Genomic DNA, 19,586 nt, shown 5'->3' on the forward strand with positions numbered 1-19,586 from the left:
GGTTGTTTGTTGTGTTGTTGTTGAGCTTTCAGAGTTCTTTACGTATTCTGGATATTAGGCTTTTATCAGATACGTGATTTGCAAATATTCTCTCCCATTTGTGGGTTGTTTTTGCACTCTCTTTAGAGTGTTCTTTACACAAAAAGTTTTTAATTTTGATGAAGTTCAATTTATCTGTTATTTGCGTGGTTGCCCGTGCTTTTGGTGTCATATCTAAGAATCCATGGACAAACCCCAGGTTATGTAGATGTACCCCTGTGTTTTCTTCTAATCATTTTGTGTTTTTAGCTCTTACACTTAGCCTTTGATTTACCTTTTAGGTAATTTTTGTATGTGGTGTTAGGGATGAACTCACCACATATTCTTTTGCATATGGCTGTCCTCTTGTTTCAGCATCATTGTTGAAAACATTCCTCTTTCCCCACTGAATAGTCTTGGCACCTTTGTTGAAAACCAGTTGAATATAGATATATGAGTTAATTTATGGATTCTCAGTTCTATCCCATTTATCTTTATGTCTATCTTATGTCAGTGCCATACTTTTGATGACTGTTACTTTGTAGTAAGTTTTGAATTAGGGAAGCACGAATCCTCCAGTTGGTGTATTACATCGATTCATTGTCATTTATTGAACCACCCTTACATACCTTGGATAAATTCCACTTGTTCCTGGTGTATAATCCTTTTAAAAAATATTTTTAAAGCATTTAAAAAAGATTTTATTTATTTATTTTTAGACAGAGGGGAAGGGAGGGAGAAACAGAGGGAAAGAAACATCAATGTGTGGTTGCCTCTTGCACACCCCCTACTGGGGGCCTGGCCTGCAACCCAGGCATGTGCCCTGACTGGGAATCGAACCAGTGACTTTTTGATTCGCAGGCTGGCGCTCAATCCACTGAACCAAACCAGTCAGGGCAAGAAATTATTTTTAATTGTGGCAAAATGTACATACTATTAATATTTACCACCGTAACCATTTTAACTGTACAGTTTAGTGGCATCAAGTATGTTCACGTTGTTGTGCAAACATCACCACCATCCATCTCCAGAACTCTTATCATCTTATAAAACTGGAACTCTCTACCCATCAGACTCTAAGTTCCCGTCTTCCCCTCCCCCAGCCCCCTGGCACTCCCCTTTCTACTGTTTCTGTGAATTTGACCCCACCAGGCACTCACATAAGTGGGATCACACAGTAGCTTGCTGTCTGTCACTGGCTTCTTTTACTTAACATAATGTCCCTAAGAGTCATCCGTAGAATTTTCTTTTGTAAGGCTAAATAATATTCCATTGAATGCATGCACCCATTTTGTTTATCAAGTTCCTCTGTTGATGGGCCCCTGGGTTGCTTCTACCCCCTTGACTAGTGGGAACGATGTTGCTATAAACATGGGTGTAAAAAATATCTCTCTGAGTCTTTTCATTGTTCTGGGGATAAACCCAGAAGTAGAATTGCTGGACCAAATCTTAAAAGCCTTTTAATATTCTGCTCGATTAACTTTGCTAGTATTGTGTTGAAGATTTTTGCATCTGTATTCATAAGAGAGATATTGGTCTATAAGTTTCTTGTGATATTATTGTCTGGTTTTGCTGTTAGGGTACTACTGGCCTCGCAGAATGAATTAAGACGTATTTCTCTTCCATCTTAGGGCAGACTTTGAGAAGGGTTGGTGTTACTATTTTTTGAAAATGATTGGTAGAACTCACCAGGCAAATCATGTGGTTCTGGTCTTTTCTCTGCCGGGATTTTTGTGACTATGGAGTCAACCTGTTTAACTTGTATTGTGACTTTGTTAAATGCACATCCGTGGAGAGGTGCACAGGGCGCCAGGTGGTGAGCCATGGTGCAACAGCAGGCCACACGAGAAACTGAAACGGGGAGGTTTATTAAAGTCACAGGTCCTAGAGGAATTACAGGACACGCCTCAAAGAGCCACATGGGGAAGTCGAGGCAGGAGGCAGAGGCAGCCCCTTGTTGCATGCCTTTATTAGGGTCTGTGGGTGGACTGCACTCACTTCATTTGTGCTTCTTGGGTTAGGGCTGGATTGGTCCATTCAAACCAAAAGAGCAGGGCTTTGGATAGTCTCCATGGGGATTTTTATTTTAGGGGCACATAAGGCATACAGGTGCTGGTAGCAGGGGACACTGTTTGGTCACAAGTCATAAAGGAACTTACATTTGCTCCTAATTCTGGGGTTTGCTATCTAGGGCACGGCCTTCCCTGAGGGGGCTAGTGTCAGTTTAAGGTCCTTGCAGGCTGCTGGCCCAAGCCAAATCCATGCTGAGGCAGCAGTACCACGGCAGCTTAGCTAAGGTCCAGACGGTTTGTAGGTCTGTCAAGATTGTCTGTTTCTTCTGGAGTCATTTTGGTGGTCCTTGGATTTCCATTGTGTCTAGGTTATCTGATTTGTTGGCACACAATTGGACATAATGCTCTTATGTAATACTTTTTATTTCTGTAAGGTTGGTGATAATGTTGCCGTTTTCACTCCTGATTTTAGTGATTTGAATCTTCTCTCTTTTTTCCTTGGTCAGTCTAGCTTAAAGTTTGTCAATTCTGTTGATCTTTTCAAAGACCTAACTTTTGGTTTTGTTGATTTCCTCTATTGTTTTTGTATTCTCTATTTCATGGATGTCTGCCCTAATTTCTATTATTTCCTTCTTTCTTGTGTTAGGTTTAGTTTATTCTTCTTTTTCTAGTTCCTTGGGATAGCAAGTTAGGTTATTGATTTCAGCTCTTTCTTTTTTTTTAGTGGAGATGTTTGCAGCTATAAATTTTACTCAGAACATTTTACACTGCATCCCATATGTTTTGACATATTGTGTTTTCATTTTTGTTCATCTCAAAGTATTTAATAGTTTACCTTATGATTTGTTTTCTGACCCACTGGTTGTTTAATAGCATGTTGTTTACTTTGCAGTTTGTGATTTGTCCAAATCGTCTTCTGGTATTGATTTCCAGTTTTCATTCCACTGTGGTCAGAGAAGATATGTTGTGTGATTTCAGTGTTTAAAAATTTATGGAAATGTGTGTTGTGGCTGAACAGATGGTGTGTCCTGGAGAATGTTCGGTTTGCACTTGAGAAGAATGTGTATGTGGCTGTTGCTGGATAGAACCTTTCACGTATGTCTCTGGGGTCTAGTTGTGTGTAGTATCGTTCGTGTCTTCTGTTGCCTCGTTCATCTTTGTGTGGCTGTGCTACCCACTGTTGACAGTGGGAGTGATGTCTTCGAATATTTCCCACTTTAGTTTTGACAGTTTTTGCTTTATATATATTTTGTTATATTTTAGGTGCATATATATTGATAATCATTTATATCTTTTTGAGGCTTTTTTTATTATATAATGTTCTTTTTGTGTCTTGTAACACTTTATCTTAAAGTTTATTTGTCTGATATTAGGATAGCCACTCTAGCTCTCTTTTGGTTACTGCTTACACTGAATATTTTTCTATTCTTTCATTTTCAGCCTATTTGTGTTTTTGGTTCTGAAGTGCATCTCTTGTAGATAGCATGGAATGGACTGCTTAAAAAATTCATTCTGCCAACCTCTGCCTTTTAATCGGAGTGTCTAATCCACTTACACTTAATGTAATTACAGATATGGGAGTTCTGCCACTTTTCCATCTGTTTCTCATTTTCTCCATTACTGTCCTTTTTTGTGTTACACATTTTCTCATGTAACATTTTGATTCCTTTCTTATTTATTTTACTGTGTATCTTTTAGTTATTTTCTTAGTGGTTGTCCTAGAGATTACACAAATATCTTACGATATAGCAATCTAGTTCAAATTAATATCAACTTAGTTTTAATATTATATAAAATCTTCTGTGTAGCTCTGTTCCCCTTTGTGGTGCTGTTGTCACAGATTACATCTTTATAACTGTGTGGCCATTAAGATAGATTTATAATGATTGTTCCATGTGTTTATCTGATTGGTTGACTTTTAAATGCTAAACCTTACATTTCTAGAATTCAGTCAGTAATGATATGTTATTGTTTTATTCTTAGAATATATTGCTGGTTCAATTTGCTAATACTTTGCCAAGGATTTGTGGGTCTCTGTTCATGAAGGACATTGGTCTGTAACTGTGTATTTGAGAGAGACAGAGAAATCTCTGGCAAGTTTTAGTATCCATAATGCTAGTCTTATGAGTTGAAAATCGTTCCCTTTTCCTCTATTTTATGAACAAGTTTGTGTTAAATTGGTATTATTTCTTAATGCTTGGTAGAAATTTGTCAGTGAAACCATCTGGACCTAGACTTTTTTGTAGGCAGCTTTTAAAATTATTCACTTAAAAATAGATACAGGGTTATTAGATATTGTTTCATATCAATTTTGGCATGTTGTATGTTGTTCTTTTTATTAATTTATATTTTTATTGATATATTTTAGGGGGTGGGGGGAGAGAGAGAGAGAGAGAGAGAGAGAGAGGGAGGGAGAGAGAGGGAGGGAGAGAGAGGGAGAGAGAGATGACTTGTTGTTCCACTTATTTGTGCATTCATTGGTTGCTGCTTGTATGTGCCCTGACTAGAGATCGAATTTGCAACCTTGGCGTATTGGGGCGACCCTCTAACCAGCTGAGGCCCCCCACCAGGGCTGTGCTTTTTTCCAAGCAGTTTGCCCAGTTCACCTCAGCTGTCAAACGTGATAGCACAAAGGTGTTCGTCGTATTCTCCTAATAATCTTTTTTTGAGGTAACATGGGTTAATAACATTTTAACATCTGTAGAATATAATTTAAAAATTCTCATACTAGCATTATAGCAAGCATTTATATAATGCTTATTACATACCTTTTACTTTTCAAATGTTTAGTCTTCTAATTCCCACGACCATGTGTGAGGTAGATGATATCCGCCACGGTACAGGTGAAGAAGTCAAGGCTAAACTAAGAATGCGTAGACACCTTGCTTGAGACTACAGAGCTGGTGTGCTAAGGGCTTACATTGTAATCAGGTGGCCTGTGTCTAGAGTCCTTTTTTTTTAAACCTACTATTTACTTTGTCTATGGCAGATACCTGTTCTATTATTCTTAGGGATGGTGCTGAGTTCTCTCTAGAAATACCCTTGCTCTCAGCATCTTTGTACTACTAAGTGGAAATGTTTGTTTCTGGGATTCCTAATTGGAACGTGGAAGCCCTTTCCGCATACAAACGTTACATGTGATGGCCAGGCATACTTGAAATATTATTGTTAATACTCTTCTTTAGTCACGTGTTAAGAAGACTTATAGGGCTTCTGTGGGAAGTTCACTACAAAATGTGAAACATTGTTTCTGTGAGACAATACTAGAGGAAATTTATTTTGAGTTCACTTGCCTAAGATGTTAAACTTTAGCTATATGGAAATTGTATTTTTTAATCTCTTAGCAATTTGAATCTACTCAAGTGTTTTATAAATCGTAATTTTTAAAAGACAAACATGATTAATTGTGCACCTATTTTTTTTTCTTTTTCACTTTGATTAATTTGTTAATATTTTTTAGGGTTGTTCAAACGCTCAGAAGAATGTGCTTCTTCAGGTGGATCAGAACTGTGTTCGCAATTCCTACGATGTCTTCTCTTTGTTGCGGTAAGAAACTTCTTAGAGTCCTCCTGCGTCTCCTAAAGGGTCTTCCTCACTGAGTTTGTGACATTTCAGTGTGGGGAAATGTATGGGGGCTTTAGACGCAGTTACTCAGGCTTGGCATTTTTTAGTGAGAGCTTCATAAATTTTGTAGCTGCAGTGATTTAAGTCTATCTCTTTCACAAAGCCTTTGGAAAGTCATTTCCTTTCTTTGGACGGTGGGAGAGAGTGATCTTAAGACAGGGGCATGAGCTGTTTCCGGTCTTCTGCACTGTAAAGAGCAGCAAGCAGAGGCACAGCAGTTAGACCCAACAGGACTAACAACTACAGCATTATTAGAAAAGCCCCCCAATGGCCCCAGACACGGCTTAGAGTTTTGACCCCTGTTCGTCTTTTAAAAGAATCATGTTTGGCAAGGCGAAGGAGCTTTGCACGAATCTCATGCTCAGGGGCTTAACTGCGTCAGCTCTGTATTTTAATAATGTCTGGGCTTAATTTTGAAGGATTTTAAAATTTGGTTTTAATTTTCAGTGTGGTAGATCATCTAGGCCATTTTCCCAAGAGGCAGGTTACCAAAATAAATGCAATTCAAAATAAAGTTAACAGTGACACTCAACCTGTGTTCACCCTCCTCACACAGATGGTTCATTGAAGTTTGATTTTGGCAGTATTTTTCTAATGTTTACATAACACATCATAAATTTCAGCCCATTAGACAGCCATTATATATCTAGTAGAGGAAGAGTCCAGAAGGGTGATTGGCCTCTTCTGCAATTGGATGATTATTTGTTTTATAAACATTATGAGATGGCCTTTCCTTTGCAAATCTTGAATTTTATTACACATGATGATAGAGAGTTTGGTCACATGGACTGTATAAATGGCTCTTATGAGACAATGATTTCAACTAAAGTAACCACACACATTTGATGATTTTGATTCTTATCTGAGAGGTACTTTTCACTTTGAATTCTTAGGCTATGTAACATAATGAACAGGATTAGTAATCGGTGGTAGAGAAATCAATATGTCAAAATATATAACTTATATTTTTGGGACTATATTAAGTTTTAAGTATGGGAAAGAAGAGTGTACAGAAAGAGTTTGAAATGTGAGTAAGCCACTAATATTTCTTGACCTATTTTCCATGGTAAAATGAGAGCATAAATACTATTATTTTAAAGATATTTTTCAGGTATGAGATTCTGCAGTCTTACTGGAGAAATCATTAGAATTAGAAGAGAAAGGAATGCGAGGTCAGTGAGCAGAGGGTTTGGGAAAGGCAGCATCATGAAAAACTAGGGGAGTAGAGATGCAGGGCGCCCTGGCAGCTCTGTCGTGATACAGGAGGCTGGGAACCCTGGGAACCGGAGAAGAGTGTGGATGTCGTTGGGCAGCAACGTGGGAGAACAGAGGACCCTTTGATTAACCTGACCCTGACTTTATTACCCCAGATTTATGCACTTCATTTAACCTCTTTGATTCTTCTGAAAGGTGGAAGCAGTGAAGTTAAAAATACATGTAATTTACAAGCATTTTCACATTTATAATCTCATTCTCTTAGAAACTTTTTGTGTTCACACATCAGTGTAGAAGCTGAACAAGAGGTGTTAAATGATTTATCTATCTGAGGGCACACAGCAAGTAGTAGCCAGGCTGGAGTTTGGTGTTAAGACAAGCTTGTTGTGTAGATCCTTTTCACAGAGTAGCTTACTTTCCCAGGTTGGTGGTGATGAGACGCACACAGCATGATGACAGAGGAAATTTTCTGAAAGTCTAAGAGCCCTCCAAAAATGCAAACTCACGGTTAATTTGGTGGCTGTTCAGTTATGTACCATTGCTCTTGTGATGATGTGTCTCTTAGGGGTTTCATTTCTAGGTGGCCTTTCGGTTTCCTCAGATGTGTCAACGGTTTGAAGTGCCTTATTCACGGTCGCCCTCCCGTCACCATTGTGTAAATCATTTATAGCTGCTAACACAGGTATTGGTTCCTGAACCAGATCCGGTGTCGTTTGTCACCCAGACTGCCAGAACCCAGAGAGTTACCCTGAAACTAGAAAGTTCAGATTGTACTGTCCAAGTTAATGAGTAAAATGCAACTTTCTCTGAAAATTCTCTCAGGCATTAGTAAAGAGTAACCATCAACTTCTGCTCAATCAAAAGCTCTTCTTTTCCCACAGTTCTCACGAGAGATGGAAAGTGCTTTCGGGGAAACAATTCTGTGCCCATCAGTTTTGTTCATAGTTTTCCCCTCTTTAACTCAGGCAGCACTGTTCCTGGATGAGAATAATGTTAAAAAAAATTTCTTTTCCTGATGCTTTCCTTGGTTTGTGAAACTGTTATTTCTTGATCAGTAATTTTATGTGAAAGCACAGAGTCAGAATTCTTTAATAGCACTTTTAACTCCACAAAATTCTAGGTGCCCTTTGAAGTCAGGATTAGATCCCAGGTGTCCTGATTCAGTTTTTCAAGAGTATATTCTAATTAATAACTTTCGCTGTGTTGTTATGTGTGAATGTCTCAGGAAAATAGAAAATCTTAAAACATTTTTTTTTATTACTGATTTTTTTTAGAGAGATAGAGAAAGGAGGGGGGAGAGAGAGAGAAAGAAAGAAATACCAATTTGTTGTTCCACTTATTTCTGCATTTATTGGTTGCTTCTTGTCTGTGCCCTGACCTGGGATCGAACCTTCAACTTTAGCATATTGGGACAGTGCTCTAACCAACTGAGCCACCTGGCCAGGGTGAAAAATAGGGAATCTTGACTAAGGCAAGCTTTTTGGAGCACCTAAGACCAGGGCATTAAAACTCCTTCAGATGGACGTGTTGTGCCATTTTCTAGGAAAACAGTGACCTTATGTTTTATTCATATTTTTTCACCAATAGTTAAGAATTTAGGCCAATTTTAGTTGTCAAAGTAATAGAAGCTCTCTCTAAGTTTGCTTTCAGTGGGTATGATGGTAATGAAAATTTTGCTTCTGTGACCCTTGGAAACCCCTGGGTTAAGGGCTGGTTGTCCTGTAAGCAGGCGTCTATGGAGAGCCACTTTATCTTCACCACAAGGTGTCGATGTTGCTCTTTGGCATTTTAAATTTATGTCACAGTTTGAGGTGAGAACTTTTTCTATTATTCCTTCTACAATAGGTCAATGAGTTTCTAGATTTATTAGATAGCTTTTTCCCTTTAGTCCTGTTGATTTTTTTTTATCCTGTTGGTGATAGGAAGTTACTGAAATGTGCAGGGGGAGGAGGGATGATGTGGTCAGATGTGCAATTTAGAATTCTGACCGCGGCAACAGTGGGGGATAGACCTGAGGGGTGAGCTGAGAGCAAGGACGGGTCTGTAATCCTCCCTGTTCTCTGAGACTGCAAGAGTGTTTTCGATGTTTAAAAACTCATTTTTTTTTCTTTCGTACTTCCTCAGAAGGTAGCCCTGTTGTACGAAGTACGTAAGAACAGTTCTTCTTTTCCTCTAGTGTAATTTTTATTATATTTTTTTCTTTCCCCTTTTGACTTGCCCTACTTTCGCTCGTTGAATAAGCGGAAGTATGGTGGGGAAATTCTGGGCCCTCCGCTGAGGTTCCAGCTGTAAAATTGTCAAATGCCCATGACTGGATGCCAGACTCTGGGCAAGGAGCTTAGCTTTGGTACGCCTCAAGCCACTCTTGTCAGACGAGGATAATGCGTGTCTCTCAGGAACTTTATGAGAATTAAATATGATAAAATACTTGAAAGATCCTACTATAGTTCCTGGCGTGTAGTTGACACTCAATAAATAAGTTTTCCTTTTCCCCGTCACTCCCCCGTCTTAGAATGCCCTCTCTCCTCCGTGCCGGCGTTCCTTTTTATGTCACCAGTGGCTTTTTCAGCACGATTTTTCTTTCTTGCCCTTCTGATTTCTACTACCTCTGCTTTTGGAGTTGCTTTTTTATTAATCCTCAACAGTCATGATAAAAACTCTTTAATGCGTGTGTGTTTCTTCTGCCTAATGTCATTGAAAACTTCTTGAAAGAGGGTTTTTCATATGGGTATATTTTCTCCCTTTTTTCTATCTTACCAACAGTTCTCAGTTTTGTTGGAGTTCCCGCGGATCCTGCTGTGATCCCAGAGCCCTCGTCCCTGTGGTTCCAAGGACTCTTCTGCGTCCCTTTCTCCCTGCGTGCTTGCTTCCACAGCCACAGCTTCAACCAGCCCATCCACGTGTTATCCACATCCTCTGGGTCCTGTCTCTTTTTTTGATTTTTGATGCCCCCCCCCACCCGATGACCATTAGACATTTATATTGATACTTTTCATGCTGAGAGCTACACTCATTTGCTTAATTTTCCTCTTCCTTCCCGGCTCCCCCCCCCCCCCCCCCCCCCCCCCCGGCCATTTGTCTAGTGGTATTGTCGGCATTTCAGGCACCCCAGGTGAGCACACCCCTATTTGTTCTCATCTCTATTTTCCTGGGATATTTCCTGACCTCCTAACAATCGCCCTACTACTAGTTCTTCTTTCATGCAATTAATAGCTATTATTTATTGAGTACTTACTTTGTGCCAGGAATTATTCTAAGTGCTTTACATTAATTAACCCTCTTAATTCTCACGACAACCCTCTGTGGTAAAAACTGTCCCTGTTCCTATTTACAGATGAAGAAATTGAGGCACAAAGCAGTTAAGTTGCTTATTCAAGGTCACACAACTACTGTCAGCCTGTGTTCAAACCCAGACAGTCCAGCTCTGGAGCCCATGTTCTTAACCAGTACCTCTTACTGCTTTGTAACTTTTTACAGTGCTCTAGTATAACTCATTTGCTACATTTCTGCCAGAGGGACCTTGTAAAAGATACATCAGTTTTGTCATTCATTGGGTTTAGAAATCTTTGAGCATACGTGGTATTCAAAAGACTTTGTTCTAAACACTCCACAGGGACTCGTGTCCTCACATCGAGTCCTCCTACACCGCCTGTGCAGTTAATAGCGAGCACAGATTGAGCGCTTCCAGTGTGAGGGTTCGTTCTTCATTGTCTGATTCTCTCTCTTCTCAGCACCCCCAGGTGCAGAGCTCCTTTAGGCTAGAGTCCTTGTTTTATCAGTCATTGTGTTTGCCCCGTCACGGTGTATATCATGTGTATTAAGTATTTATTATCTACAAATTGAGCTATTCTTCAGGTTACAGAGAACCAGGGTTTTGATGTCTGACTTTTTGGTTTACATCTGGCAAAATGAGAGATGTGAAAAAGTTTTTTAAAAATATATTTTATTGATTATGCTATTACAATTGTGCCAATTTTTCCCCCTTGGCCCACCTTCACCCACCTTCCCTCCAGCAATCACCCCTCTTAGTTCATGTCCAAGGGTTGTGCGTACAGGTTCTTTGGCTTCTCCATTTCCTATACTATTCTTAACACCTCCCTGTCTATTTTGTACCTACCATTTATGCTTCTTATTCCCTGTACCTTTTCCCCCATTCTCCTCCTCCCCCTCCCTGCTGATAACCCTCTGTGTGATCTCCGTTTCTGTGATTCTGTTCGTGTTCTGCTTGTTTGCTTAGTTTGTTTTTTAGATTCAATTGTTGATACTTGTGCATTTGTTGCTATTTTAATGTTCAGAGTTTTGATGTTCTTCTGTTTCTTAAACAAGTGCCTTTAACATTTCATGTAATCCTGGCTTGGTGATGATCAACTCCTTTAGCTTTACCTTGTCTGGGAAGCACTTTACCTGCCCTTCCATTCTAAATGAGAGCTTTGCTGGATAGAATAATTCTAGGTCATAGGTCCTTGCTTTTCATCACTGTGAATAATTCTTGCCAGTCCCTTCTTGCCTGCAAAGTTTCCTTTGAGAAATCAGCTGACAGTCTTATGAGAACTCATTCGTAGGTAACTCTGCTTTTCTCTCGCTGCTTTTAAGACTCTTCTTTATCTTTAACCTTTGTCATTTTAATTGTGATGTGTCTTGGTGTGGTCCTCTTTGGGTCCAACTTGTTTGGGAATCTGTGATTCTTGGACTTGAATGTCTGTTTCCTTCATCACATTAGGGAAATTTTCTTTCATTGTTTTTTAAAATAAGTTTTCAATTTCTCGTTCTTTCTCTTCTCCTTCTGTCATCCCTGTGGTTCGGATGTTGGTATGTTTGGAGATGTCCTGGAGGCACCTTGAACTGTCCTCGTTTTTTAAAATCCTTTTCTCTTCTTGCTGTTCTGGTTGAATGCTTATTTCTTCCTTATGTTCCCAATCTATTTGAATCCAGGCTTTATCCCCTGTACTGTTGGTTCCCTGTAGAATTTTTTTTATTTCATTTAGGGTATTTTCATTTCTTCCTGGGTCTTTTTTATTTTGTTGCTGCACTCAGTGAGTTCTTTGAGCGTCCTGTTCATCAGTGTTTTGAACTCTGCATCTTATAGGTCGGTTACCTCCATTTCATTTAGTTCTTTTTCTTGGCTTTTGTTCTATTCTTTCATTTGGGCCATACTTTTTTTGTCTCAGTTTGGCAGCCTCCCTGTGTTTGTTTCTGTGTATTAGGTAGAGCTGTTTTGACTCCCTGTTTTAGTAGCGTGGCCTATTGTAGAAAAGGCACCTGTAAATTGTGTGGGACGGAGCCTCAGGTAAATGCCAGGACAGGGCAACCTGTTTACTGCTTTGTGGCTCTGTGTGAGGGGAGGGCTTGGGGAGAGGACAGTGCCACTGCCTGGCTTCTGGAGGTTTGCCTGGCACGTGCCCTGTGCAATAGACACCCTTCCAATTGTTACCCTGGTGCCAAATCCTAGAAGGGTGGGTCCGTGCAGGCCCTTTAAGTGGAGTCTCCTGAAAATATGGCAGTTTCTTCCTGGCACTGGAACCCTGGGCTGTGCCATCTGGCCTGGGACTGGGATCGCTTGCTCCCAAGTATACCTCCCGATTGTTATGAGTGGTTGTGGGTTCCACTGCTGCCACCTCTCTGCGCCACACCAGGTCTCTGCGCCTCTGTGCTGGTCTCTGCCCCTCCTACCCTTCTGGATGAGTGTGGCTTCTTTAAACCCTTGGTTGCGGGGCTTCCATACAGCTTGATTTTCTGGCGGGGTTCTGGGTGTTACTTGTTTTGAGGTCTAGTCGTAATTCTTTCTGTGGTTGTGCGAGGAGGTGAAGCGTGTTTACCGAGGCCTCCATCTTGACCGGAGTTGTAAAAAAATTTTAGGCCATTATCTAAAAGGTGTTGAAAATGTAATCAAATTTGTGAACCTTAACCTGCCTCTTCTCTTTTCTGCCACTGCCTTCCATGTAACATCTGGTGAAACTTAAGGATTTTGTGACTTTTAACTTTATCCCGGATAGAGATTTTTCTGGTCTGGCTGTCTGGAAGCAAATTGTTTCCCCCACTTCGTTAGGAAATACTTTCTGCCAGAAAATTTTAAGTTTAAAAGGGAATGCTTACATCAGATAAATTATTCTTAGCTGATATTAGAAAGCAGATGAGGTTAGATGTAGAAGGGCACAGCTGTCTAGAAGCTTTAAATTTAGGGTGTGATAACCAACTCTGGGTGCAGGGAGAGCTATCTCCCCTCCTAATGATCTCTCCCTAATTAGCAACTGCAGTGACACAGAATATAGCTAAGCACCCAGCTGAACGCAAAATATGTCACAAAATTTATGTACTAAAATGCATACACTTTTCTACTCATAGTAGAGACTAGGCTCTTAAGCCAGCGTCTGGGTGCTCATTTTTAACAAATGAGAAGGGGAATTAAGAGGATTACTGTTAAGGTAGACACATTGACAGCAAGAAGAAGTGAAAACTGATAGTTCGCTCGTTTGTGATTTACTCTTTCATTCTAGAATATAACTGAGTGGTAAATCACGTTAGCTACTGTCCTACTTTGGTAGTTGCTGTTTGAATTTGCAAGCAGCCCTCTCTCATTACTTCACATAAAAGGAGGGTGGGGCGAAATATTCCAGCTGTAAAGAAGGACCGACTGAGTCAGAAAGCACAGCCAGCTTGCTTCTTCTGTGTATGAACAGTTACTCCTTTACCCAAGCATGCCTCCACATTGCAGTTCCTGAAGTTAGTAATGAGAATTATTTTTATTGAGCACAGTGTATTAGTTTTCACTAATGCTGTTTTCATATAACAGATGAGGAGACTGGCTTGGAAAGGTGAGAGGACTTGCCTGGCACCATGGGATGAATAAGTCGTAAAGCTGGTTGCACGAAGGTCTGCCAGGCAGTGCATGTGCTTTTCCCCATTATACCATGTTGGTGTCAGATTATGAGTAACGTATAAAGTTTGTGATTATTAGAGCTTACGTGAGAGAGCAGGGATACGTTTTAGAAGTGTGATAAGTTTTAGAAAGGTTTTCAATCAAAATTTAAAATGAAAAATTTTGGTATTTAAGTTTTGGTTAAACAAAATTCAGTATTTATGTGTAATAGCACATGTTCTTACTCCTCTGTTTTGCTCTCTCTACATACACATACAAGGACATGCACATTGACCCATTTCCCCCACTTACAGAAACAGTATTTTAGCAAAGTAATGGAGTACTTTTAGGTGCGTCCTGCCACCCCTTACTTCTACTTTTTGACTTTTCTTCTTCCTTTAACCATTCCCTTGCCACCACCCTGCCAACAAAGCCACCAGCTGCCGATGGAATGTTCGTGTCCTCCCAAAACCGTATGCAGACGCCTCCTCCCCGTGTGGTGGTGTTGGAGACGGGCCTGCGGGAGACCGCTAGGGCAGGAGGGCAGAGCCCTCCTTGTGGCAGGGGCCCAGGGAGAGCTCTGCAGTGCCACCACGTATACACATGTATGTTAAGAATTTTAATTGTTGTTTTACAGAATTGGAATGGATGTTATATAAATGACTCTACATCTTTTTTTGTTTGTTTGTTTCAACATTACATGTACAAGTCTCTTTTAATGATTTTATAATGTTCCATAGTGGGGTGCTATTTTTTAGCCATTTCTCTATTAATAGGTTTTTATATTTACTCTGGTTTGGGTTTTTTATTTGTTTTGCCACTATGCATGGCATTGCAGTATGTACCTATATATGTACACGTTCTTGTGTTTATGATGTTTTTATTTCTATGAAGTAAATTCCCAGGAGTGTGGTTTATGAGTCAAAGGGTGTGTAATATTTTATTTTATTTTTTCCGTTTTTAAATCATTTTTATATTCCAGTTGACATGCATTATCATATTAGTTTCAGGTGTACGCCTCAGTGATGAGACATTACAGAACTTAGCGGTCATCCCCATAAATCTCCACCCATCTGACAGCATGCGCAGTATTGGAATATTACTGACTGCATTCAGCCCTGTAGCCCCGTGACTCCTCTGCAGCTGCCAGTCTGTACTTCTCGGTCCCCTCACCTTCTTCACCCTTCTCTCCGACCCCTCCCATCTGGCCACCATCAAAATGTTCTCTGTATCTGTGAGGCTGTTTCTGTTCTGCTTGTTTATTTTGTTTTTTAGATTTGATTATTGATAGATATGTGTTTATTGCCATATTTTTAATCTTTTTTGTCTTACATTTCATATACTGTATTTTGCTGTGTATAATGCACACTTTTTTGCCCAAATTTTTGAGGGAAATTAAGGATGCGCATTATACATGGGTATAGTGATTACATAATGTGGGCATGATAATCCCGTGTATAATGCACACAAAATGTGGGGGTGCATTTTATGTTGCAAAATATGGTAATGTTGGTTGGTGGAATTCACCTGGGCAGTTCTTTATCAGTCCTTCAATTCTAAATGATAGCTTTGTGTGCATATTTATAGAGCAATCTTGGTTGTAGGTCCTTGCTTTTCATCACTTTGACTATTTATTGCCAATTCCTTCTGGCCTGTAAAGTTTCTGTTGCAAAATCAGCTGACAGTCTTATGGGAGCTCCCTTGTAGGTAACTAACTGCTTTTTTCTTGCTGCTTTTAATATTCTCTCTTTCTCTTTAACCTTTTGCCTTTATGGGTTCATCTTGTTTGGGACTCTTGGCATTTCCGGGACTTGTATTTCTGTTTCCTTCACAAAGTTAGGGAAATTTTCTGTCATTATTGTTTTCAAATAGGTTTTCAATTTCTTGTTCTCTCTCTTCTCTTTCTGGCGTCTCTGTGATGAGAACGTTGGTATGCCTGATGTTGTCTCAGAGGCTCCTTACACTATCCTCATTTTTTTGGATTCTTTTAAAGATTTTATTTCTGGAACTGTATACAGTTTTATTTTATAATTCTCTTAACCTTTTCAGTAATATACAGCATATTTTCTAATTAAACCCAACACCATTCTAGTGTTTCATTTATAGAAATATTATATAATGAACTCTTCTTGGACAAGATGCTTTCTGATGTTGAAGTTGTAATACTTTGTATGAGCTAAAGTAGTTGAGTTTCTTAGAACGAGAACGGAGAACATAAACTATATAAATTTAGGAAATTTATTTCTCTAGTTTACTAATTTGTTCTCAGCATATAGCACCGACTTGGCTCAGCATAGATATCCAGTAAATGTTGGTTAAATGAATAAATCATTAAATTAATAAATGTGGGGGTGAAGTACAATCCGGTTGGATAAAAACTGAATAACAGGTAGGTTTTGAGAGAGATTTTTTAAATGGTAGATCTTTAATCATCTTTCCAAAGATAATACTAACCTTGGATATATTCTCCCACAGTTGTAGTGTATTTTTAATGTATAAAGTATGAGTATTTAATTTTAGAGCCCTTGCTAATGAAAGTAGTGCAAAGGCCACTGACTACTGTATCAAAAATAACTCATCCTACCATCCTCGGTACTCGCAGTAATAATTAAATACATTAATTCCAATTTATTAGTTAACCAGTAGTCATGACTTAGTGATAGATTTCATAGTGGTTGACTGGGGCCTTTTATTGGCTATTCATGCTGCTAAGTCTGCTTCTCTAGGGTACAGGGAGTGGGACATAGTGGGTAAATTAAATGAGCCTTTCCCAAAACAATGTTCAGAACTCCTGGCTTGGAGCAATAGTTAATTTTCAAATGTTGTTGGAATAGTGAAAGAAGTTTATAAAATCACTATGAAGAGGTAAAGAGCATCCTTTGAAGGTAGTTAAGTGTATGAGTGTCTTCTGCCTAAGAAGTGTTCTCTGTCTCTGCCCCTGTCCCTCAGTTCTGACTTGAATATACAGGGTTGCTTTGCTAAGACTGCTTTGCTGAAGATGTCACTGCAGATTAAGGCTTTGCCATCACACCTCTCATAGCCGCCTTGTAACTTCTACATTCCCACTGGTGCCAGGCATGTTCCAGGGCAGCTTTCCAAGGTGTAGTGATTTCACCCTGATGTCTGTGCCAATAAAAATAATCTGTTACATTAAATACTTGCCCCACCCATAACTTGATTTTTACATGCTGTTTTATAAAGAGGTCTTATCAGAGAGATTTTAGGAAAATTAATACGTTATACTCATCAGGATACCAGCTAGCCCTTGAAATAACCTTTATTATAAAAGTAGTTATTTTACCTTTGAAGAACATCTGGAATTTAACCTGTTTAATCTGTTGAGGAGAGTGGACATTATAATAACTTCATTCCTATAGTTGGTTCTTTATGACTGGAAGTACTCTATTAACATGAGAAGCCAGATTCTTACTTTGGGGACTTATATTCTAACAGGACAGACTAACAGATACAGCAAGAAGTTATTAATAATTTCTAAGGTTTTTTTTGTATTTATAAAGTCAGAATCCCATCCTTTTCTACACCTACATGGGTGGTAGGGAAGGAAAATGTTTGAGTATCTCACATATGAAAGGCACTTAAATTCTAATCACTTAGCATACATATTTTTATAATATTCACAATAGCCATGCTACTATTATAACTGTGTTTTATTGGTATGCAAACTGTAGCTTGTAAAAGTTCAGCTAGTATATTATTCAGAGTCCAAATATGTGCAACGGCAAAGGCCTTTCCAATATCTCTCTATCTGATGTGGAAGAGCTCCCTACGACACTCCTTTCTCTTCTTCAGACTGCCTGACGGCATCCATACCCTTCCAATAAAATGTCTTCGGGGGTGCACCTGAGTCTGAAATGGGCTTGGCATTTCTGAGTGTTGTGGCGCTTGCACAGTGGAGGCCTCCATAATAGGCTTTCCTAGAATCATCCGAAGTATGGCTGACATGCCCCCGACCTCTGTACCTCCCTGTGCTAGAGGTGTTAACTGAAGCCTGTAGGTCTCCGGTTGAGGAGCTTCTCTACAACTCTGTGACCACAGGTTCCTTTTATGTTTATTCCATCAGTCTGGTAAGTGTGAAGTGATCGGACACAAGGACTTTTTCTTAGCTGGCATCTCTCTCTAGTTTGAAGTTCCCATCTTGTAAATCCTGACTCTGCAAGAAGCACAATGATGCTGTGCAGGCAAAATGACTTTTCCATGCACAGTAGCACTGACTTTTCTATCCCGGAGACTCTTTAATGCTGGTGATGGAGCCTGCTATGCACCTTGGAGTGGAACTGACATTAAACAGTTTATGGGGAGAACATCTGGAGATTAAAGTTTAAGAAAAATTCAGTGTAAGCCAAGAAATGAACTCTGCAGCTTTCAAAGAGGAGCTAAGATTATCTTGTGTTTCATTAATTAAAATACAGTGCCCAGAACAAGGGATGTAACAGTGTTCCTGGACTTTGTGTTCATTAGATCATATTTGGAATATTTTGATTAATTTGATCCCAGTTTACTTTGACGAGAAAGAGCTGGCATGGATGGCCAGGAGGATGAGGGGTTTTAAAACAGTCATGAAAAACTACTTAGGAACAGAGGATATTTCTCTCAGAGAAGAAAGGACTATGGGAATAGAGTCACTATCATTAAAATAAAGTTATTTAATTAATTTGGCAAACAGTTATTTGGGTAATAGTAAAATGTACTGTTTGTCTGGTAAATCTTTCACATGTTGCATCTCATTTAGTCCTCAAGTGAGATCTGTGGAATTTATGCTCTTCTTTGTTGTCCCTATTTTTTTAATGTGGAAACAGATCCAGAGAGGGAAACTGACTTGCCTAAGGTTGCACTGTGCCAGAGCCAGCTAGACAGATTTTCAGATCCCGTTCGCTTTCCTTTATCCCATGGGGCTACTCACCCTCAGTAGAATTTGGGCTCTTCCTGAAGTGATGCAGTTTGGAAGAGAAAAAGTGTGTAGTACATTGTATACTGTTCCTGTGGGTGGAATAATGATAGTGCTAAGTGGAATAGAGAGTACTGAGGATGGTAGGATGAGTTATTTTTGATAGGGTGGTCAGGGAAGACTCACTGAGAAGGAAATATTTGAGCAAAGACTTGAGAAAGATAAGGCAGCATGTTGTGTGGGTATTAGTAGGAAGAACACCCCAGAGAGTACAAGTAGCCAGTGTACAAGCCCTGAAGTGAGGGTGGACTTGGTTTGTTGCAAGAAGAACTAAGAAGTTCTGACTGGTGTGGCTCAGTGGACTGCGTGCTGTCCTGCAAATTGAAAGGTCGCCAGTTCGATTCCTGGTCAGAGCACATGCTTGGGTTGCAGGCCAGGTCCTTCGTTGGGGACATATGAGAGGCAACGGATCAATGTTTTTCTTGCACATCAATGTTTCTCTCCCTCTTTTTCTCCCTCCCTTCCCCTTTCTCTAAAAATAAATAAATAAAATCTTAAAAAAAATAGAACAGCTAAGAAGTTAGTCTAGTGTGAGCATAGTGGCAAAGTTGGCAGAGGCCAGATGGTGTTGCAGGGGTGTCCAACCCGTGGTCTGTGGGCCGCATGCAGCCCAGGATGGCTATGAGTGCAACACAAAATTGTAAATTTGCTTAAAGCATTATGAGATTTTTTTGTGATTATGTGTCACAATATATTGTGTGGCTCAAGACAACTCTTCTTCCAGTGTGGGCGAGAGATGCCAAAAGGTTGGACACCCCTGCTAGATAGAGTTGTAGGCTTTTTCTAAGTATGATGGGAACATGTTGGAGGGTTTTGAACAAGGGAATGGTGTAATCTGATTTTTACTTAAAGAAGTAACTGTGGCATGGAGACTAGACTGGGGAGAGGGAGAAAG

At 39.7% G+C, this 19,586-nt stretch overlaps 1 protein-coding gene across 5 annotated transcripts in view; it reads left to right on the plus strand.

Moving 5' to 3' along the window:
- The window catches only part of UVRAG (UV radiation resistance associated), a 279,747-nt gene that overhangs the window by 68,109 nt on the left and 192,052 nt on the right, over positions 1 to 19,586 (plus strand). For all 5 annotated transcript variants that reach the window (XM_045181850.3, XM_053924302.2, XM_024572534.3 and 2 more), the window contains one exon: positions 5,491 to 5,576. In XM_045181850.3, the coding sequence (XP_045037785.2) occupies positions 5,491 to 5,576 (86 nt within the window). The remainder of the gene's footprint in view (positions 1 to 5,490; positions 5,577 to 19,586) is intronic.

The sequence above is a fragment of the Desmodus rotundus genome, chromosome 5 (assembly GCF_022682495.2).
Source record: "Desmodus rotundus isolate HL8 chromosome 5, HLdesRot8A.1, whole genome shotgun sequence".
Classification (NCBI taxonomy): Eukaryota; Metazoa; Chordata; class Mammalia; order Chiroptera; family Phyllostomidae; genus Desmodus; species Desmodus rotundus.